Here is a 23,777-nt window from a genome sequence, read left to right on the forward strand (position 1 = left end):
AGCTTGATGTTTTCTCAAAATCCTCCATGACTAATGGGTGAGAAGGCTCCCGTCCCACACAAACGAGAACACCTGGGCACTGCAGAAGGCTCTGTACGCTGTCAATCTGCAAGAGAAAAGCATTGTTTCATTTTAAACTCAACAGACAACACCAATCCACCAATTAAATTAGGAGCTCCTTATTGTACATGCTGCCCCTGAGGTGTGTTTAGTAAATTTAAGATGCTATTCCACTTGTTTCCAGATGATATCACAATCTATTTGATCATGAGAATAAGACCCCCAAATTATTAGAAAATTTAATGAACTGTAATAAAGACATAAAACCCACACAGAAGTTGCATATGTGCAATTAGGTTGTATTTAAAATGTTAACAATATTCTTAGACCTTTTACTTAATACCTAAAATTAGCTTTGAAAACTCAAATTTTCAACACATCTTTTATATTTTGATAACAAATGTCTAGTTTTGCAGGTTAGTAAATTTTAATAATGAAGCTGAATGCTTATTTTCTAAAATAACTTGTGATGCTTTTATCACAATTGACTTATTCTAATGCCTTTTAAGGAGTTGTAGATCTGATATATCGTAAAGAATGCTCTCAGATGCCTTTTAACAGAAATTAGAAAACTAGTGTTCATACACACAATATTTCCTTAACTGTTCTGACTTCCTGTTCATACTAAGATTGATTTTAATATATTATTGTGATTTTTGACTTAATGGTATCTAGCTTGATTCCTGTCACTACATCTGTTACCTTCTCCTTAAGAAATGATTCGTCAAATCAAAAACCTTATTCTGGCTTAGAATTGTGTTGTTTCATTAAAAAGTATTGCTTTGTTATTTTATTGCATAATAGATATAATTATGCAATTATATGCAATTATAATAGACATAAGTATATTTTTATAGGTTCTGGTAACATTTATTTTTATTTCAACTGAGTGCAACTTTGGATTAATAGTTTTTTAAACTGACTGACCAATCTAATATTTGAAAGTAGAAGCTGTACAATGTCTAACACACATATAGCACTTCACCAGTTTTCCATGTACGCTTTTCAGCATTAAATACTGCTGCCAAGGTTTTATATTGGCAACAGGGAAATGGCAAAAAACAAACAAAAAAAACAAGCAGGTTGAAATATTGAATTGTTTTCATTTTGCTCATGTGTATTTGGTTTTGATGACTTTGCACTTTCAAATTTTAAATCTAGTCTCAGAGAAGGTAGATGAATGGCTTCATCTGTGGTCACACAAAGCCCAGGTGAAGATAATTAATTGGAAGTCACATTTCTGAAACACCTCTGGTATCAAAGCAGCAAAGTTTCAACATTGACCTGTTTCTCCTCGCTCAAAAATAGCTCTGATTCGACAAAGATTAATGGGCTTTTGGGGAGATATCCACAATCTGAATGGTTGTGTGAAGGAATATCCCCATTTCATTCCCTCATACACACACACTAATAATCCCTACCCCACTTGACTCATAAAAGCTACTTAGTTCACGTGATAAATAATACCAATGTCTTCTTAAGACACTGGTGTTATTAATGCCACTTATGCCTATTTTGCCACACCGATAACTACCCTCTCTCCTTGTGCATGAGATTTTATTTACTAGCATAATTTAAGTAAACACTGTCAACTGGATTGGATTATGCCCATACCAGGGGAGGATAGTATTTGCTATTTAACAAAGGCTTTGTCTCCAGATTAAGAGCTGTTTTGAATATGTTCCTTAAAAGCACAAATTATACTTCAGGGTCAATTCATAAGCAGGGGGATTTTTAAAATCCTTTGTTCATGTAATTAGAAGTATTAAACACCTGCTTATTGTGTAATTACTTTCTATATTCTTTAGTACTAGTAAAATAGTACTTAGCTGGATCAAAATATGGTTCTTGTGTAATTTACTGTAAGCTATAATAAGATATTCATCCATTGCCTAAAGTAAGTGAAAGATGTTATGTGATAATATTTCAGGTTATCTTAAGTGTTCAAACTGATCTGAATTCATTTGAGATGTTATCCTTTTTGCTTAATGGCATATTTTGACATATTCACTAAGCCTTAAAATATAAAAAGTTACGTAGGATTATAATGATTGACTTGCGTCACTCATGCCTTAACCTGTGGATCTGATTAGCCTGCAGTTTGGATTTGGATCTGTGCTTATTCTGTCACTGCAGCTCTTAGCTTCACTCTAGTTTTCAGTCTTTCCCATAAACATGGTTGTAACATTAAATAATTTTTTTCTTTTATTTTTATGATACCAAAACAATGCAAGCAAAATATATTCCTAGCATAACTATGATCATTTGATTTGAGCATTTTGTTTCTAAATTAAATAAAAGAAAAAACTTTCAACAATAAATTAAAGTAATAGAAAACTACAACAAAGAGTAAAACTAACTTGGAGTCGCCCTATCTAGTTCATCTTACCTTACAGCCCTCTTGAGTGTACAGCTTCCTGATGTGGTACTGCATGAGTTCAGAAACCTCTTCCAAGAACAGACCAAAGCTGCGCAGACCCCTACGATGCAATATTATGGTCTTCCTAAATGAAGGGTCGCTGTTTTTCACCAGCACAATCTTTTTATTATTTTGGTGATGTAGGTGACAGTCATAGGCTGAGTGAGTCTCTTCATGTCTGCTTGGCCCACTAAGAACATACTGGTGTGGGAGATGATGATAATATGGTGGGTGTGCGTGGTAGAAAGGCAACAGCTGGTTCTCTACATCGTCTAACGTGTGCGCGTGTCGACATGCGGAGCAAAGACAGCATTCCTGATCTAATTCATGATAGTCCCCCATGCCATGCTGCGATATCTTTGGTAGCCGGGTGGTGTGATGATCTAAAGGGTGAGAGGATTTGTGGGAGCCTTCTCCTCCAACTGCATTGAAGCAGTGGAAGTTGCACTTGCGACGGGACATTTTGGCGTATCGCGACGTTGATGATTGGGCCTGAGATGTCAGAAGAGCAGGAGAAGGTGGTCGGATAAACTCCGATGGATATTTGACATGGTTTTCACAAGCAGCCTAGAGAAGTCTGCAACTTTTCTTCATGACTCCCCTTAATCCAACACTAAAAGAAAGATGAGAAAGTCATGAAAAACTTGAAGACATGCTTACGAAGGCAGCAAGGGGTGAGATATATTAACTAAAAATGTTACAATGGCACAATTATTTCAGCTAAAATACTAATGCACACAGAATTTTATGCCAAGGAGGTAGAATATGGCAACGGTGTAGATGCAGATGTGTTGAAAATTAATTTTGAATATAACAATCTTCCTGGAAATTAAGCACCCAGAAAGTGCAATCGAGCATGTCCAAATATGTAAATTTGTAAATGATTTTCTCATTTTATGTCTAACATATATTAAAAAAAAAAACTAACACAGCCTTCTTATTTAAATTGTACCATGACCAATCTCATAAGTTTAACAACAGTCTGCCACAACTTTTCTTTTTATTTATCTTCTTTTTTCCAAATATCTGGTCTGTACGGAAATGTTCTCGCAGGAAGATCATTTCTGGATCAGTTTGATACAATTGTAAGTTTTCAAAGACTATTGAGAGGGAAAACTTGCAGCATTTTGGGTGCTCTTGTTAAAAATCGCCAACTGCTCTACTAAGAATCTTGGTGGACAACCAGAAAAGTAGAAATTTACCAGACCAGTACACTATGATAATAATGACATCATAAAGTAAACTCTCAGACTCAGACTACTTTGGTTAATTTTCAAGCACAGCAGACTCCTTAATGGCTTGGCTTGCAGCGCTGACAGATAAAAATAGTCGTAATCTACAATTATCGTTCCCATTTTAAGCAGGATGCAAAGGACATGGTTCTTACATAGGGATTGTACTGACTGGTGCGGAGATCAAACGGTAAATGAAGGCACGGATAATAGCTATAAAGCCACAAATAAATCCTCCGAATGACTTTAAATAACACGCTTACGTCTGTACAAGCAGTGAAAGTGGACTTTACCTTGGTGATTGTCTCCTTCTCTGACATAAATAGACTGTTTGCCAGATTCTCCTGCAACAAAAATCCAGGGATTACTAACCATAGTCAAAATATCACTAAGCACAATGTATTCCTATTGTGGCAGTACTTAGAGGGTTGAGGACAATTCTGAAGAAATGAAATGCCTTCTTGTCAACAATAAAATGGAAATCAAGAAATTTTGGAAGTGGTAAAATAGGCTAAGCTTGACTGACATTCATAAAGAACTGCTGTGTCTGTCAACCTCTTTTTTTTTTCTATTAGCAACGCTTTATTATAGTAAAAAATCATTGTGGAAAAACATGGCCAGGAAAAGTCATTTACTACAATGCCTTTAGATCATGCATTCAACATTTTATTTGAATTTTTCACATTTATAAGCAACTCGTGCATTTTATTTAAAATATATCTAGAACAAAAGGCTTATTATTCTGTTAATTCAGAATTTTAGAAATCAAAAATAAAATGTGCCCTGTTTTTGTCCACAGGATATACTTTGTCATATGTTTCAATGCCACATCATTACCTACAGTAGTGGATTATCTTTACCACATAAATATTAATATTCCTTGGTAATACTGTCCTGGTCTGTGAATTTAATGGGAGTCAAATCCTCAAATGCGTAAAAATCTACATATTTCTGAATGGTGGTAGAAACAAAAGAGCAGAGTACATTTTTTTTGTAAATTATCTGTTGCAAAACTAATAAAGTGCCTTCTTCTATTCGCTGAATTAATAATGTAAAAGTTTCCTTTGTCTTTACTTAATAATATACAAGGCTGTGGACTCCTTGATTAATGGGTTATATATCTTAGGTCTTGTGTTGGTCAAAAGGTCTGGAAAAATTTCTAACCAGCAAAATTAAACTACCATCCTGCAAAGAAAAAAAAAACTGATAGCAATATCAAAGCAATGGAGCAGTTCAGCTAAAATAAGGTGAATATTAATAAGAAGAATACTTACATTACATACAGCCATAATCCAGTAAATTATACAAGGCAAAAATGAAATATAGTCCCAAAGCTGTAGAAAGTGTGATGGAAGTTCCTAAAGAAACACCAGGAGTGTTGCAAGCATCTGCAAACCAGTCCAAAAGCTTTCCTGCAGACGTTGGCCTGCCTGCTAATCAGATGCAAGGGACACTAAGGATAGACTGAAAAGCCTTGCTAATCACTCTGAGATTGAACTGAAATCTGCTGAGGCTTTGGACACATGACTTGGACCTTACCATTGCATAAAGACAGTTAAACATTTGCTTAGGGATCAAGATGGATGCTCACTAACACATAATGACTAAGCAAATATCTATGTTGTTTTTTTTAAAACAAAAATGAATGTTTTCTGCTTTGACATGCGTTTAAAACAGCATACCGGATGCTCTAAATGTCTTTTTTCACAATCCCCGTCTATGTCATATTGAAATGATTTTCACTTAGGGTGTTGTAACATTCATTATAAACTTTTATATTCTATTACTGTATTCAAATATCAGTTCTGCTCTTATTGGCTATACAACCAAGAAGCAAAAGACGTTACAGGGGAAAGAGGGCAGTTTTTAAGGCTTTTTCATACATTTATATGGAAAATCATTTGCTCCAGTGAAGCATTTTTGGGTAATTTGTCAGTGAACTAAACATAAACAAGACTTCAGAATGACTAAATAAATTGAATGATATAACTACAATGGTTATTACTTTACAGAGTGAGCAATTGTTGATATGCTGTTTAAAAAATTCTGATCACATCACATTGTTTAAATTGCCTTTTGCTATCCATTGATATTGATGTGGTATTTTTATTCCTTCTCGTGCAGCGCTATATGGTTAGGTGAAATCTTACTTCATTGGAAAAATTGGAGGCAAAATAAGACAAATGATTCGTTTCTTTTGATGCTCCCTTCTTGTGCTTTTTAAATGAAAGAATTTCAGCTGTCTCCCCTTGACATCCATGGATATAATATGTCAACATAGCCCTGTTTAAATGACAACAGGGCTTTGGGGGGATGTATGAAACTATGATAAATTATTTCACAACTCGTGTATATACCTGTCAAAACTTAACAAACAAATCTATAAGAAGAGGAAAAAAATATAAAAAAAACAATAGGCTGCATCAAGCTGGTTGTGAGCTGTGCACATACAAACTGAAACTTTGCCGAAACACCTATTGGTTCAGTTTCTGTAATTTACCTTTAGGAGTCTATCACCATGACACATATTGACGTGATAATATTGGTCCAGTCTTGCAAAATGTCCCCCAAAATCTATAAGATTTTGACAATATCTTCCCCATAACTCTTTTCATGTGACCTCACAGATATTTTGTTTGATTCATTTCTGATATTTGGCTATTCTGAAATGTTCTTCTGCAGAAGCCTTTCTCTTACTGATCTGGATGCATGTTTGGACTGACAGTGATGCTGAAAAGTAAAAGTTCTTATAATCAGCATTATTTTAGTTTGGGGACTATTCATGATTTTATCCACTCTAGTTCCATCATAAAGTAAGCCCAGAGCATAATGCTGTCATGATGCTATGTCACTGTGGGTATGGTGTTCTTTTGGTGATTTTTGTGTCAAGCCTATTTTTTTTTTTTTGTCTCATAGATCAACTTAACGATGAACGATATCAATAATTGGCTTATCTGAAATTGACTGCAGTTGTGAACTCAAGAAGATTAAATTCTTAAATTAAAAGACGCTTCAGTGAAGTATCAATTTTATGGCGTGTACAGTTAAAGTTATCACTTTTAATGTTATATTTTCTCCTAACAGATGTTATTGTTTTTCAGTAGCACAATGTGTCATATTAAAAGTGGAAACACTTAGTTTTGGTTAGTCATTTCAAGGAGAAAGGAAATGCTGCAGAATACGTCACATATTTCTCTTGCTTACAGTCAACAGTTGCTTATGATGTCACTTGTTGTGAGAAATGATTCATCACACAAGCCTCCATTCTCCAACCAATGTATATACAATCTGTGTTGTTTTCCAAGGAGATTACTGGTTAATGGTGGGGGATTTTACTCAGTTAATTCTGACTAGTGCACCCAGAGTTAATTCTAATTCACTTTGTTTTCCTGGGAAAAACAAAGTGACCCCCTCTGCTGAGTCATCAAGTTTTAGTCCCTTTGAGTCAAGAGGAAATGCAGGATATGGTGTTAGCTGTGAGGAAGGCACCGTCACTCTTTACAATAAGATGACTGATGAGTTTCTGTTAACTCAGAATGTAACAAATTAACTATGACAAACATGACTTGTACTTTTACTGGATGTCAGGCCTTTATAGAAAAAATATCTACTGTTCTGACACTTGTCGAAAAAAAAGTGTCTGAGTCCATTAACGACTAAATAAAATGATTTCTATTAGCCTATAAGAGGAACTTCAATATGCTGAGTAATCTTTCGTGCTGACAGTTGTCTGCCCTCCGATGTGTGGAAGCATTTCAGATCACAGTCACAGCAGGACGCCACAAAGCTTATCAGCCCTGGAGTTCACACGTGGGCAGTGACTCCCCAGCTTAGCAATCCCTCCTCCTGGTTCTAGTTTAAATATCAGGGCTAATTAAGGAGCAGCCCGCTGTGCAGCAAGACTCCTTGTACATTAAGTCGGAGTCCCAGCAAGGCAAACACACCACTCTTGCATCATCAGTCCGATATTGTAATATTATGTAATTAGATTAAATTAAACATCATAACAGAGATGTCATCTTCTGAATTTGACCAAGAATGTGTAATCAAATGAAAGTGCATCCCAAGGCAATTTCATTTGTTTTGAAGGGTTTAATAATTACAGTGACAAAGCTACACCAATCCAATCTATGACAGTGTGGCCAGACAGGCTTTAGCTCAGCTCACCTTTTTACCTTCCAGTCACTGTTGAGCCTCAGTCCATGTTGGATTTATTAATCCCCTTTGTTTGTGTTCCATGACCATATATCAGCATATTTAATGCACAATATTTGATATTGTTCACATTGCATTTTCTGTTACACCCAGTATAATCTAAAATAGTTCATCTAAAATCTGCAAAATTACCACTGAAAGGTTCTACAGCAAATATCCGGTTGTACCCAAAAATATTTAATTTATGAAACTGAAAATGACTCAGATGATTGCAATTAAAAATAAACCACATTAAGAATTTTTAATCCAAATTGAACACTAAATACAATTTTGAATTACTACTGAAAATGCAGTAAATGTGGTCAATGTTACTTGAGCTATAGCTGCCCCCAAATAGCTAAAAAAAAACAGGTCAAACATTCTTAAGTGTATTATGAGACAATGAAATAAATTTATTTTCTGTGTATATATGAAGCAGCTACACGTACAAAGTGATCAAAAACCATTGATTAAGAAAAGAATTGTGTTGTCAGAAGTGGGATTCGAACCCACGCCTCCAGGGGAGACTGCGACCTGAACGCAGCGCCTTAGACCGCTCGGCCATCCTGACAAGCTGCCCAACAATGTTGACAAAGGATAATCAAGTATACAAAGTGGTCGCTGTCACCTTTTTTCATTTTTTTCATTGGCTGTATACGAAAGCATTCGTCTTCATGGTATAAATGACTCCAGCAATAATTGTAGCACCTGCAAGGATCTGTACCTAAAGCTAAAATAAGACATAAAAAAACTAAACAAATCGATAGGCTACTAGGTTTGAAAACTTGGACAATATCTGATTTGACGAAATTTGTGTCTCGCAAAAGAATCCACAAATAAGATTCCTCGGAAATATGTGAAGGGAAATTGTTAGTTGCAGCTGAGTAGTCTTGTCATTTCCTTTTCCTGGATGCTATACCTTTAATGCCCACTAGGTGCTGGACACGTGAAGTGAGAAAAGAGTTTATTGCATACTATTAAAATGAGAAGAACACAGAAGGCTTGTTAAATATATTTAGCAACTTATGATAATTATTAAGTCGCATACCTTCTTTTTTGACAACAGCAACTCAGCTTTAATTCAGTGTGTGATTTAGAAACAATATTGTACTTGTTATATTGAATCAGTTTCTAACTTGAACCACAAGTACCATTACAAGAATTTCTTGTCAAGAGAGAGGAGCTAATAAGTGTCTACACTAGAAATAAGCACATCTGACCAATTTCTTATACTTGTAGTTTACATTCGTATTGTTTCAAATATTTCTCTTCAAAGTGTGTTAATGTTATTCTACTTTAATTTCAGTTCCAGTTAACCTTTTGGTGAAAAGGTAGGTATTGATAACATTAAAAGGCTAGTTGCGTTTTCAAAAATAATTTTAAAGACAAATATTAAAAATGTAAAAATACTTAGAGCCACATTTAAACATATTTGGAGATAAATTTTCAACCCATCTATCATTCCAAAGTAGTTTGAGCTCTCTCTGAGAAAGGGTTAGTGTCTTTCCTGCCCTAAGTGAAGAAGACCAACCCCCCAGCATGATGCTTCTGCCACTATGTTTTATTGTGGGAATGGTGAGTTCGGACTGAGTATAATTGGAAATAGCCTTTTTTTAATTACTAGTGGGATCTTTTTTTGAGCAGTTCGGTGACTTCTGAAGGGAACTGATCAAATGAGAAGGCCACATATTGCATATTTTCTTTATTATGAACCTTTTGGAAAATGTAACTTTCCATTTCCACATTTATGTGGTACTTTATGTTGTGCTGTTGTTGAAAAATCTAAATAAAACACATGCAAAAATTGTGTTTTCTCAAAGTCTTGAAAGGCACTGTAGAATCACAAAGACAATTCTGTATCACTGAATTATGCAATGAGATTTTGTAGAGCAAAATTTAGCAATCTCTTTGATTAGCTATTTTTCTGGGTACAACAATAATATCAGTTGTTACGCTGAAAAATTCAGTTATTTAAGCGTACATCGGTTCAATAACCTGGTGAAAAATGATCAAACTGTAATTTACATCTGAACTGTGACTTGGAATTCCAGGCTTCAAAAGCCCCTGAGGGATACGTGACTTTGGCTTATCTAAGCTTTCAGCTATCACTGCTCTTTAAGTACCCTGCCATCTGTAATAAACATAGACCTATCTAGCCCATATCCTGTTTTGAACCTGTCAACATGGTACTTTAGCTGAAGAATCTGAACTCTTGGGACTGCCATGTGAGTCATTTCCATGCGTCTCGTTTTTGATGTCGAGTCTTTAAGGAAACAGGGCCGAACATCCAGCAGGAAGGGATTCCTCCACACTCAGACATTCACAACATCCCAAATATTAGAGCTAAAACGTAAGATTGGAGAAATGGGTGGCAGGAAATGGAAATGATGCCAGGGTTGACTGTTGCCAAGGTCACCCAGGAGGAGTCTTATGGAGAACCCCTGAGCGTAAACAGCTCAGATCAAGGCACGGGAAATGCTGTGTGTCATAACTGACGTACTTTATCTGTGATTAACCAGCAGTAAATGAAGGTTGTTGTTCATGTCTGGAGGAACTTGCATCACTCAGCAGTCATCTTACACAGATATTCTTATACCATGAGTAAGGTAGAATTAAATTCCAGGGATCCTTTTAAAATGCTTTTAGGGTTATAACGGTTCCTTTTTTCAAATATTCATGAATATGTATAAAGCTCAACCTAAACCGTTTACACCCATGCCAAGTTTTAATTCCTGAAAAATGTTCTCTGAGTAATTATGAAGACATTATGGAAATTTAAAAATATTTAAATAAATATTTGTAAATAGGAGGAGGAACAATTTTGAGTGAAATTGAATTAAATTGGTAGAACTGCAGATGCCTCTTTGAACCTTGTTTTAAGAACATATGCAGGTAAGGAGGATGAAATTTTGAAAGGGTTTACAGACACCCATTCCACATTTCTGAAATTAGGTGGATTTTATAAGGATGAAAAACTGTAAACACGCGTATGAAATAATTTTGGATTGAGAAACATCAGGCCTTCGATCCCGACTGGCTGATCAAACAATATATACCTCTTTCTCCCATTCAGAGCGGTCTAAGACATGTTTCCAAGACAGGATGCATGTTATTAAATTACTGTAAGTTTAGTGGCCTTTTTCTAAGGAATAAGAAAAGTAATAATCAAATTTTAAAGATAATTATTTTTGAGAGCATTACTTATCCATGTTTGAATTTGTACCATTTAGTGAATTGCAGTTATTATTGCAATATCAGTGTTTATTGCAATTGCAAAAGACAATTTAGATATATTACTTGTTAGGATATTATATTTCAGGTGCCATGCATCCAAATTCTGAATTTCAGTACTATATTTGACCTTCTGCATAGATGTTTGAAATAATTTGTGAAATAAATGAAATCCTAATAAATACACATTTTAGGTTTCACACACTTGATAGAAATAGCAAGTATATGTCTGATATACAGTATGTCATATACTGTATGTCTGATCATTGATCCAATGATATGATCATATGAATGATGTGATAAATTATTTTATGATCTACTTAATTTAGTAAGTATTTACATAAAATGCTAAAATTGTTAGATTAAAACAAAAACATTTGTTTAGAGGAATATAAGAAGATAGTTTTCTTGCAATTCTGTGCATAAGCTCCGAGCAAAATGCTCACTTTTCTTTGCCATACATTTATTAACAATAGTTATATTTTTGTAAGATAAATTAATCAGTCTTTAATTATGGTTAACTTTTTACTGACACAATGGATACCACAGTTTAAAACTAGGTGCAACACAAAATAAACAAAAATGACAAAAGGGAGAGACCATTTTTCTAAATAAAGCTAAACATGGGAATATGCAATTATGATTCATTAAAATGTTTTGTTTTATTGTACATTTTACCATATCTTATCAATCTGACAGTAATTAATCTGTTCATAGCACTAAGAAATAAACAAACAAAAAAATTAAAGTACAAGTAACAGAGAGGTTATAGGTTAGCTATAATTCAATGCATATTCAAAAGATTATATTATATATTATATAAAATAATTTCCCACTCAGTTCTAAATGAGTTATTGCAATTTATTTATGCAATAGTGCAAAAGTCACAGGAGACATTTTTCTGCATTTCAGTGGCTCTGACTAACGTCCTCATTCTATTTTTATACTGTTATATAATAATTTCCAAATCGGAATCTGAAACAAAAATACTATCACCTTTAAAAAAATGAACATAAAAATTATTTAATCATGTGCTTGCAGTAATGAGTGAAGGTACTCGGCCAATCTAAGCATATTTGGCTCGACTGCAAGGGCACTAGTTATTTTATGAATCATATTTGCTGAAACACTAGAGGCACAATGTCTCGAGCTGTCATCAGGTGGCCTACTGCTTTGCTTTGTCTATCCTCTACAGTAGCTGTTAAAAGGGGCTCTCTCTCACACTGCTGAACTTATACCATCACTCATCTAAATCATTACACCGTCTGCTTTTCAGGATGCGTGCTACGTAAACTCCGCCTGCGAGCCCTGAGCCGGTGTGACTTATGTGGCCACATTGCAGTGCAAAAGATGGGAGGCTGACCCTGAAAATCTGACTTAAGATTATAAACAAACTTTTACAAATTCCTTTAATGCTTAGCCATGTACTTGTATTTTCATAACTGAACACGTAATTAACTCACAACTTCTAAAAGTATGACCCAAATACGAATAATTTAACTGTCCTTTACAATTTTATTCTTAGTCAGACTGTTCTATAAAGAACGCTTTGCTTCATAAAATGTGTTGGTAATCATATTAAAACATGTATCGGAATGTCTCTTCCAAATATTCCCACACTCCGAGATCACACGTGGAACACATAAGGATGTGCTATCTCTTAAATGGAACAACCACATTGCAATTAGGAAGCACAATAGGAACATCCTCCTCTACATTGAGGTGAAGAGTTACACCGCCCCAGGGAGAATGTGCAGCTCGCAAAAACAACCACATAGTGCTGCAGCATGCGCACGATAGACCAACGCAACATGCTGTGGAGAGAGAGCAATGCAGGCCAGGCTGTGCAAATAGGGCATGTTCTGCACTTTTCTATGCAGCACACATGCATCAACAAAGGTTGTGTGGTTTAAAGCAGTTTAAAAGCTGCTAAAGTACATTTCTCAGCACGTGTTTCTGCCATTCTGCCAATTGCATCTAAAGCTTTAATGCTAAATAGAAATCTAGCCTTCTACTTCTCCTGGATTGGCAGCCATGTGCTGGCCTCGCTCTGTGCTTTCGCTGCTCGCTTGTATCTGCTCAGAACAGGTGCCGCATCTCGTTCGGCTGCCGCATTCGCAGCGCAGGTTGAGGTGGGAGGCCCTTGGCCGCTTGCACCGTCCCCCAAGTTTTCCAGGGGTCCCCATCTGCGTCCCCTGCACATCCGCTGCCACATGGCACCTGTCCCTCGACGAGTCTGGTCCATTCTTCGTCCGGCAACTAACGCGCCTGCCACCAAACACTCCGCCTGGTTTGGAGCCACAATGAGATGAAGAATAGCTGCACCCATAATCCCTTTGCTGTGAAATGTGTTTCTCTGTGTGCGATTTCCTTCTTTTCCTCCTTTGGCCACATTTAGGGCCAAGTACAAATTGTAAACAGGTTATTATGCTGCTGTAACACACTCCTACTGGAAATGCTCTCCAACAGCATTTAGTGTTTGCAGACATAGAAGGGTGTTTATCCGGGTAGTTTAATTTGGTGCAAAGTTCACTGCACTTAGCGTGATTAGCATGCCAAATGGCTTTGTTGTGATAATTCCCTCAAAAGCAACTTGAAGTTTTACGCATCTAACAAGTGAATTTTTTGCCTATTTATGTCGTTGTGAAATATCTTATGCTTAGTCAGATTGGATGGAGAGTGTGTGAACTTTTAACTATTGCTACAGGTTTTGAGGACTATTGCTCCAGTCCTCTGGACTTTGAAGAAGCTATTTTAACTTGAATACAATGTTACCTAAACTGAATACCCAACATTTTTACAATGTCAGTCTGTACAACAATAACAAAGGACTTCATGGTCGCTACTATTGGTAGACTAGAATATTTCAGGCACCACGATTTTAAATTGTGCATTCCAATATCTGACCTTTTGGAAGGACTTTCACTGTCCTTTATACAAATAACTGATAAATATCTTAGACACCAAGATCAGAAAGCCTGGGGAGTGGGGAAAAACAGGTGGAGAGGAAATCATGGGTTAATTGTAATCAGTATTATTTTTACATCAGCTTCGCAACGTCATGTTTTCATAATATCCATTCTGTTGCAGCTCTGCCTGGACATCAGTGATTGTTCTTCTGCTGTAAGATGAACTTCTTGATATTTTGCAGTCTTCTTTAATTATTTGATATTTAACTCCATTTATCTTTCCATCAACTCTGAAAATCTTCCCTGCCCCTGCTGAAAGTAAAAAATTCAACAGCATGATACTGTGATCATAATGTTTTATATTGAGAATGTGGTTTTCAGGGTGACACAGAGGTATTTTGCAGCCACACGCAATCCTTGATGTTCCTCAGACCTCACAGAAAGCATTAATTTCCACTGAGATTAAATTAAACACAACTGAACTCTATTAGTCTGATCAGATTAATCAGATTAATCAGTTGGATGGTTGGGTGGATGGATATGGATTGACAGATGGTCGGATAAATTTATAGTAAAATGGCCTGAATCTAATTTTGGGTTTTTTGGGGGGTTTTTGTTTCACAATTATGCACTTCTATTTGCACATCAAATCAAAATAAAATACATTATGCCTCCCCCGGTAGAAGAACAGGCTGTAAGTTACATCACTCAAACACCAGGCCAAATTTATTTTTGGGGAGTCTCTGCCTCCATCAGTGCCATATGCCTTAGTCACGTAGTTCGATTCAGCTACTTCCTCTTGACCTATAGTTATTACGTTAAGAATGTCACATAGTTGGAATAGCCTGCTTCCAAATAAGATGTGACTGGACGCTCCCTCCCTGGCTACACAATGGACTCTGCATCAACCAGACAGTGAGCCTCCTCTGTCCCTCCTGAGAACAAGATCAGTGGTCAGCGCTCACTTCTGTCCCATCAACATGGCTAATACGTTACACAGCTGTGGTGACTGCAGGTCGTGTACACACACACACGCCCACGCCCGCACACACACACACACAGGACTCAAACATATGCTAAGCTACTACTTGAACCGTTGGCGTTGTGTTAGACCAGCAGTCTTGTTTGTTTGCCCAGGGAAGTGACATGACGGCAGAGGAGGAAATAGGAAACATAACAGACTACCTGACAGACTCATTCCACAGGCTTGACCTGAGAATGGAGCTGAGCCAAGCAGCAATCAGAGAGAAATAACAAGAAGAGCCTCTTTTGTTTGTTCAGCCTATATCCTCATAATCACAAATATTGTAAACCCTATCATCTGTAAATGTGTGAAGAATTCATTTTGTCAAATTAGTAGTGATTGTAATGGGGGAACGGGGACTATGGCAATAATTCCTAGTTTTAACGTTTCTGCAGTTCACTGAAGTGTCGTGCTACTACTTGTTGTCACATTACTCTCTCCTTGGATTCTTGCTGATTTATAGCTGCTGAAGCAGCACTAAAGCCCGACTCTGGCTTTCAGCTTCCAGCTCCGTCTACAGGTTGATATGACAATGAGTCAACTTTGAATTAGGAAAAAACGGAGCTTGACAAGTTGAGTGTTTTGCCCTCACTTCCCGAAAGTGTAATATTCTCAAGATGAACAAATTGCCCTGAAACAGGCCCATATACCTCTCCTGGGAATCTCACTGAAGACGTGTTTTGATGATCTTTGGCTCGAGCAATTAGGCTGATCATACACTGAGCTAGTAGTTTGATTCCAAATGTCTCAATATGTGGGGCATTATAAAGTAACTAATATTCCAAAAGTTAATATTTTTATGTTTTATTTTATTAAGTCCACTCATGTAAGTTGGTGTTTAAACTCCTGAGTAAATGTTTTTGCTTCTTTAACTTTCTTATCACTATTTGATCTGTATTAAAAGACCAGATGATGATGACAACTAATAATAATAATAATAATAATAATAATAATAATAATGATGATGATGATGATGATTTTTAAATTAAAAACAGTACTGTTTAAGTAAATTGTAATAATTTGAAATATGGTAAATATTTTAATAAAACAGCTTGTCTTTTTCGTTTACTTCAATTCACTGAAATAGACAGTGATAAAGGACGTTAGTTTTCCCTTTCTTTTAATCCTTAATCAATGCACCTTATAATTAAATCTGAGTCTGATGTGATGATGGAGAGTTGATGCTTAAGTTTTTGTCCTTGTCCGGGTTACCGTGTCCTACCCTCAGGTTATGTGATTGTGATTGTTGTGATATTGGACTTTTTCTTCATCAAGGGAGTCTACTGCAACCCCCTAGCTAACACAATGACAGCTCTTGGGCCCGATGCTTGTCAAAGACTGATTTTTTACAAACACAAATGCCTGTGGCTGTCTCTGCCTGAATCTCATATTCAGAATTTGACAACACTCAAACTGACCCACAGCAGAGTTTAAAACCCTCTGAGGTACGCGGGGTAATGGTCTAACCTTACAGAAATGAGAGCACTAGCCAACTGCAAACACTGCTACATGATGAATGTTGTCACTCCACACAGTATGATCACATTCGCAGCAAAGTGACAAAGCTATGAAATCTGGGTTGGATATTGTCCCTAAAATGGCCAGATTTAGTACAAGTATCTATGTGCTTGTGTTAAATATGCAAAAGGCCATGTTGTCACAAACCTCGCAATGAAAAACGGTGGAAGACGAGTAGGTAAAGATGTTAATCAGCCCGGTAGTCCTTCCTCCCGCCTTCTGAACAGCGGGTTCCCTTCTCTCAATCTGGCTCTTTTAATGCAGGGCCTAACCAGGCCCAAACATCCTGACGGAGAGAAGCTTTTCCCTTATCAGTCAGGAAACACTGCTCCTCCGCCACATCCTCTTTACAAGAAGCACGACTCAACCATTCCCAAAAAAATGCAGGAAGAGCAAGCCAGACTCCAGGATTTGTCAAAAGCCCCCCCAAATTCCTTTTATTGACACAGAAACAATTTCAAGAGAACGCAGAGAGGGCAAGAAGAGTAGGAGTAGGCAAAAGAAAAACGGAGGAATTAGAAGGGTTTAAAACACTATATTGTTTTTTTATTTTGTTTTGAACAGATCACAAAAAGGTCTGCATCAGCAAGATACACTATGGGGCGAGCAAGTGGGTGTGGGGGCGATGGGTTGGGAAGGGGGGATCGGTGCACGTTAGAACGACGCCCAGAATAAGACTCCAGAAAAACAAAAGGAGGACTGAGATGGAGGTGGGTGGCAATGAATGCATCTGTTTTACAGTAATCCTCTGAAGCGGGATGATATGAAGGAAAAAGAGAGCCAATGGGAAACATGACGGAGAGGGTGGAAAAAGCAAGTGAGTGTTGCTTAAACCTCAAAAGAACCCAAAATAGAAGATACACGGTGTGACGCCCGTATTGAACATGGGTAGATGACTTTACAATAGCTCCCAAAACGATCCCAAAAAAGTAGACGCTCTATAATGTTTAATTGTTTTATTTTTTATTCTAGGCATCTAGTCAATCTATGTGGCAGCATCTCAGTATATATCAGTTATTTCCAGTATTTTCTTTAAATAACAATGAACAAGGTTTGTTCTCTAGTGGTATTGTCATCATATAAAAATCTAATCTTCATAATCTTCCATTAGTCTAAATTAGCATACACTTAAATTTACCATTATCTTTCAATGAAGAGGTTGACTATATGACTATATTACTAGAGAAGTTGTTAAAATATGCCTTCCTTTCTTCATTATACACCACTTAATTGAATTGCATAAGAAATGTTCAGCTAAAACCATTTTCAATTACAACTATTGAGGTAAGACTCCCAAACTGATGAGAGTGACAAAACAAAAGGCAACATTCAAAATGGAAAAGTATAGATAACAGCGTTACAATTATGCAACAAAAACATCAACAGACTTAAATTAGCTTCTAAAGAGCATCTGTACATGCCTCCGCAGCTACATTAATTGGTGAATAAACAAGCCTTTTAAGATCGTTGCACTAAAAGTTAGAAATTTCCTAGCAACTGTCGGTGGCATTCTATAGTAGTCTGTGTCTGTGTCCCTGAGGTGTCCATCTCCGTATCTTCATGTTTCTCAGACTGCTTGTTGTTCACACTCGGCTCCAGACAAACATATTGCTCAGTAATCAGTTCAGTTTTTTAGGACAGGAAGAAGTTGCTCATAGATGCTAAGAACTGCAACATTGTCATTCATCTTTGAAACTGTCTCTACAGTCTGTGCTTTTAATCAGTCTTATATCTGTAAGTGAACCAGTGGGCTTATGAGATGCCATAGTTGTTGTAGTAGGCTGCCGTTGCATCTGCGAGCACGGAAATTAGGCTAGTTTCTGTGGTGCTGCTGGGACACACTGAGGCGGAGGTGGCGGTAGTCGATGACACCTGGATGTGTCCAGTTACAGTCATGCCACTGGCTTGGTCAGGGTGGAAACCACCTCCAGTGGAGTTCAGGTACTGGTCGAACTCATTACGATCCACCTCGCCCAAAAGCTCAGCTTGGCTAAGCTGGTCCAAAGTCTCCAGGTGACCCTGAGTCTCTGGTGGGGGGGAAAGTTGACCCAGGTGACCCTGGTGGTGCCCATGGTGAATTGGCGGGAAAGACGAGGAGCTGTAGTAGGACAGGGGCGGGCCAGGGATCAGTCCACTGGTGCCTCCAGTTTGGGGTATGTGAGAAATATGACCTAAGTGTGTGCTCCCACAGTGGATCTGGGTCTGCGTGTAGTCAGTGTGGTAAGGAGGTGGGCTGCCCATATGCGTCTGGCTCTGATGGTGTTCATCTGGACAGGAGACCGTGGACGAGCAGGAGACTGAAGAGCTACCGGACGTTGAGTAATAGGTCGAGGGCATATGCTCATGGTCCATGGCATCTAAGGGGGACATCTCAGGAGGTGTGGGCAGGCCATAGGGGTAGGTGTCAAAGCTGCTGCTGGAGCCAGCAGGCTCTCTGAAGGTTCTCACGCTGGGCAGAGCGGGGCTGGAGCTTGAGAAGCTGCCGCCGACTCCATTAGAGCTGCCCTCGTCTTTGTCCAGCGGGTGACTGAGGGCTCGCTGCTCAGGCAGGGAAACGTGGTCAGGAGCCAGCCCACTCAGGAGAAAACTGGGGTCCACTCTCTTGCAGATGCGTTTTAGCTGTTTCTTCCTGCGGGGACGATACTTGTAGTTGGGATAGTCCTGCATGTGCTGCACTCGGAGTCTCTCTGCTTCCTCCACGTACGGCCTTTTCTGTGGAGGAGTCAGAGCCTTCCACGACTTTCCTGCATTTAAAAAGATAAAAAAGAAATAATTTTATTTGGACTAAAGTCTGGATAACAGTCTAATTATTACATAAAGCAAAACTTTTCTTTTAAAGCAAAGCACAATAATTTAAATAACTAAGAAGGTTTTAAATTAACATTTGCTATAACTTCAATGTAAGTAGAAGCATAAGTACTTTACTTTAATGTACTTTAATGTACTTTACATACCTTACTTGAAACATTTTATTCTTCTACGAAGATATTTAGGTTTTACATTTACAATACAACTACAAATATTTACAACTAGCAATTATGTTGAATAGTGAAGAAAAGCTAAATGCATTTAAAATATATAATAATAGATACTTTGCAAGGGTATTTTTAAATTAAATGAGAGAAAATAAAGTTGGTGATAAAACACTACTTGGTTGTTGCTTTAGCTAAAAACAAAACAAAAAAACATAACTGAAAATGGCAGATTTACAAATAAATATTCTTCACACATTTTAAAATAGAAGAATCAATTTAACAAAATTAAATTTAAAACCGTAAAAAAAATCGAATTAATTAGAAGTCAATTAATAATAATGTTCTGGATTTTGATTTGTGCTAGAAGTGCCAAATTTGCAGTTTACCATTTCGCACTGTGCCAGTTTACTTAGCAAAACAAGTGTCTGATTATTATCCGACTTTTTAAAAATTAATTTGTATTACAGGGATGTGAATCCAAGGTGAATTTAACTTGGGAATAGTTTGCTTTTACGCATTACTTTGCTATGACAGGCAATTTACAGCTAGTGTTATAATTAGTTATTTAGTTATTTTGATTTGCTACTTTTGTCGCGTTGAGACAGAAAAAAAAACTTTTGTAAAGCAACACAGGCCTCAAGAGAAAGGAAGGTCAAATGTATAATAATAATAATAATAATAATAATAATAATAATAATAATAAAATTAATAATAATAATTGTTTCTTACCCAACATTTTGCTGAGTTCTGCATTGTGGAGGTCTGGGTTTTGAATCGCCAGCCGTTTGCGCTCGTCTTTGGCCCAGACCATGAACGCGTTCATGGGCCGCCTGATCCGCGGCTCCGGCGTCTTGTCCACGGGGGTCCTGTGCGAGACATGCGCGTCAGGGACATCTCCGTCTCCCGGAGGACAATCGAAGGACTCGAAGTACGCGCTGATGAGAGCAGCCATCTGAAGCGCGCTCTCTCCTCTCCAAACTTAAGAAGCGCGTCTGAGACTCTTAACGAAGTTGTGCGCTTTCTGTCTGCCTGTCGCCTGACTTAAAGCTGTGAAAAACTACAAAAAGACAAGAAAAAAAAAATTGACTTTTCTAATTAAATTCCAGTGTTGCTTTAAGCTCTAGCTCAACCTGAATGCCTGAACAGATTTCAGGAGAACGCACAGATGCGCAATTACAGCTGCTCCTCCATGTGGGTTATGATTCTGTCTTTCCTGGTGGATGGGGGAAGGCTTTATATTTGAGGAGCAGGTTCCAGGAGAGATCCCGCAGGACTCTCGACTCCTCCTTGATTGCAAGTTAAACCCAGTGGAAGGGAAGGGATAGGATGCAACATTTCAACACAAGTAACTCCTTAAACTAGCCTGACAACACAACAACTCTTGTCATTAACACAAATATTAATTAAACTAATAGAAGAACTCATAACATTAGATTCACAAGGTTATTTCAAGCTTCGTAGTTTAAAAAAGTTGTTGAATTCACGTTGAACTCAGAAAATACATATATTTTTTGTTTTAGCTATTTATTTTTGGAACTTTATCTTTTCTGGTCTTTGTGGAACACTTTGCATGACCGTCTTGACAAACCTGTTTTGCAGTCTTCTCATCTTTCAGAAAACTTCAGTTGTTAAGTGACATTTTGAGATTTCCATTGCACTTTAGGCGTCAGGTTTTCTAGGTTCTTTTTTTTTTTTTTTTTGTGTGCAAAAAGAGATGCAAAAACAAAGTACATAAAATGTGACGTTCTTCTCATTTTTACAGGATTATAACCTGTAAATGTTAACCTGCTTAATGTTAACCAATTAACATTAAAGATTCAAAATAATTTTCCTCTCCCTGTGATGGTCATTCTGAGCCACATTTCTGGCTGAGCAAATGAATAAAACCACTGAGCGCACACAGACTAATCAGTTTCCTTCTGCAGCCAACAGTGGGTGCATATCAAATCCAGGAGTTCCTGTTGACAGGATACTCTCAGCCTGCAGAGGGTTAGGAGCTCACACTCCCACACACACTTGTTCTCATTGCTCAAAACACAGCCACCAACATCAGGTCACAAATGATCGTATCGGTAATATCTTTGGAGATGAGAGAAACCTGACCACAGATTACAAAGACATGTTAAAGTTATCATGCAGCTCAGGTCGGAATCCGTGCTTCTTACTTGTCAAAGTAAGCTGTCAGTTTTTAGTTTACCCCCCACAGGAAAAGGATATGGCACCTGAAGCCACAGATTGGACCCGATGCAGGCACATCAGTGATATATAGGGCCACACTTCCTCTCCCTGTTCTGACTTGGACTATACTGCTGTGTTACCAGTGAAAGTCAGAGAGTGAAGTTATGGTGAGTTTAGGTATAAACTAAACTTTCCCATTAGACAGCTAATGTGAGATAAAATGCTTTTGTGTTTTAAATGCTAAATTACAAACTCAGAGACAGGGAGTCCTGAAATGACAAATGCCTCTAAGTTTTACCCATTATTGCTGGGCAGTTGAGGCATCTCAGCTACACTGACAACATAGGTTATCTCTATATGCTGTAATAGAAATAAATTATTGGAAATAGATTTTCGTTTTTTAAAATTGTAAAATAACACAAGTTTGCTCAGAAAATATATAATATGAAGAGATATAATAAAATGTTTTAAACGTTTTTTAAGATCTTTACGAAATGACAAATTTCTTTTTAATATAATAAGGTCTTGAAATTTGACTTTTCATCTCTGCTCGGCTGCTCATGTCAGCTAGAAAGCTGGATTTTATAATTTAGATAAAATAAACGTTGGCCATAGAAGTTCATTTGTTTTTTACTTTCTAGGGTACTAAGCCCATCTGCCCCTGATTTGGACTGAGACAGATGATGATTATTCACCTTATTTTATTTTTCATTAAAATAGGTCAGATGCCATTATTAAATTAAAAAAATGTTCATGATGTCAATTTTTAACGTGAATCTACTGTTATTCATCAGGCTAGTTTACAAAATCCTCATATGTGCAAATGAATCCACAGTATTTCTTATCATGTCTACACTTTGCTTTAGTTATGAGGAGCAATTCAGGGTGAAATTTCACCTTTTTACTTTATTCTTTAACTCATGGGCCACATGACTTGATTGAGCTCCAATGTTGCCTAAAAGTCCACTTTAGTTTGGCTCACCAGCTCCTCATAATAGGTCGTGTCCTGGAAGCTCCCGTCATGGTGTGTTCAATGATTTAGTTAATCTAAAAATGGCTGTGCGAACAGTTTCTTTTACTTTGTACACTAAATTTGTCTGATTAAAACTCTGGCGGATATCATTTTTGTATGTAAATAAAGAATTTTAAGACGACCAGACCTGAAACAAGACCAATGCTGCTCTCCCATCTTAAATGAAGTAATGTTACAATCTCTGCCCAGATGTGTCACTGAGTCAAAAAGGGAAGTGCATATCTGTTAAAATGACTGAAGTGTCAGACCCAGAACAACGTCTTTCCTCGATATAGAGGGGATTCCTATGCAAATACTGGTGGATTCTCTATTGGTTCAAAATCCATTTTCCCACTTTATCTTCCCCTCTTACATTAAAATAGGTTAAAGAAATACAGAAATAGCTAATCATAATAATTTCCTTTGACTTCTAAGAGCAGAACACATTATTGATACATTTCATGAAATCTTTAAACAGGTCCAAAAAAGAACCTTTGTGTTTTTATTAAATCTTCTTTAATAAGTCATTTGAAGACCAGAAGCAGAATTGTCTCAGATTGAGTAGAAATTAATTAGCTCATAATGGACATGATTTCCCTCAATAACATAAACACATCTGTTAAATTTGATGCATTTTGAAAATTGAAAAATGCAGGAAACCTCAGTTTCTTTGTAAATCATCATTCAGACTAGAATACATGGATAAATAATAGAAATATATTTGGGATTTTTTAATAACCAATGAGACTGGTTTCTAGGTGTTTACCTAGAAATTATTTTCTGATATAAAAAAATATTTTCCTGTAACAGTGAGGATAAAAAAAGTGATTGGAGGATCAAAGATACTGGAAAAAGCATAAAGGCAGTTCTAAAGATTCCTGTTTGTACTTTGTCATATTAGTATCACACTTCTTGAAGTCAGTCAAAGGGTTTTGTGAAAATGGGTTTTGACTGTTAAACACATTCCGGTTAAGATTTCAAGCTGAGATTACTGACCAAAGCTCGTGTGAAAAACAAAACAGTAA

General features: G+C 37.0%; 1 protein-coding gene and 1 non-coding gene across 2 annotated transcripts; both read right to left on the minus strand.

Annotated features, from left to right (window-relative positions):
* Positions 1 to 8,393: 8,393 nt before the first annotated feature.
* trnal-cag (transfer RNA leucine (anticodon CAG)) lies at positions 8,394 to 8,476 on the minus strand. Its single transcript has one exon. It is a non-coding gene; the product is annotated as a tRNA-Leu (tRNA).
* A 9,052-nt stretch (positions 8,477 to 17,528) lies between these two features.
* sox7 (SRY-box transcription factor 7) lies at positions 17,529 to 20,793 on the minus strand. Its single transcript, XM_028041179.1, has 2 exons — positions 20,292 to 20,793; positions 17,529 to 19,331 (listed from the first exon to the last, which is right to left on the minus strand). The coding sequence occupies exons 1-2, from the start codon at positions 20,512 to 20,514 to the stop codon at positions 18,340 to 18,342; spliced, it is 1,215 nt and encodes a 404-aa protein (XP_027896980.1). The 5' UTR covers positions 20,515 to 20,793; the 3' UTR covers positions 17,529 to 18,339.
* Between the last annotated feature and the right edge of the window lie 2,984 nt (positions 20,794 to 23,777).

Source organism: Xiphophorus couchianus, chromosome 15 (genome assembly GCF_001444195.1).
Source record: "Xiphophorus couchianus chromosome 15, X_couchianus-1.0, whole genome shotgun sequence".
In the NCBI taxonomy this organism is placed as follows: domain Eukaryota; kingdom Metazoa; phylum Chordata; class Actinopteri; order Cyprinodontiformes; family Poeciliidae; genus Xiphophorus; species Xiphophorus couchianus.

Coding starts and splice junctions, on each gene's coding strand:
- sox7 (XM_028041179.1), bottom strand. CDS start 20,514: ATGGCTGCTCTCATCAGCGCGTACTTCGAGTCCTTCGATTGTCCTCCG. Junction 19,332..20,291: donor AGAACTCAGCAAAATGTTGG/GTAAGAAACAAT, acceptor TTTTAAATGCAG/GAAAGTCGTGGAAGGCTCTG.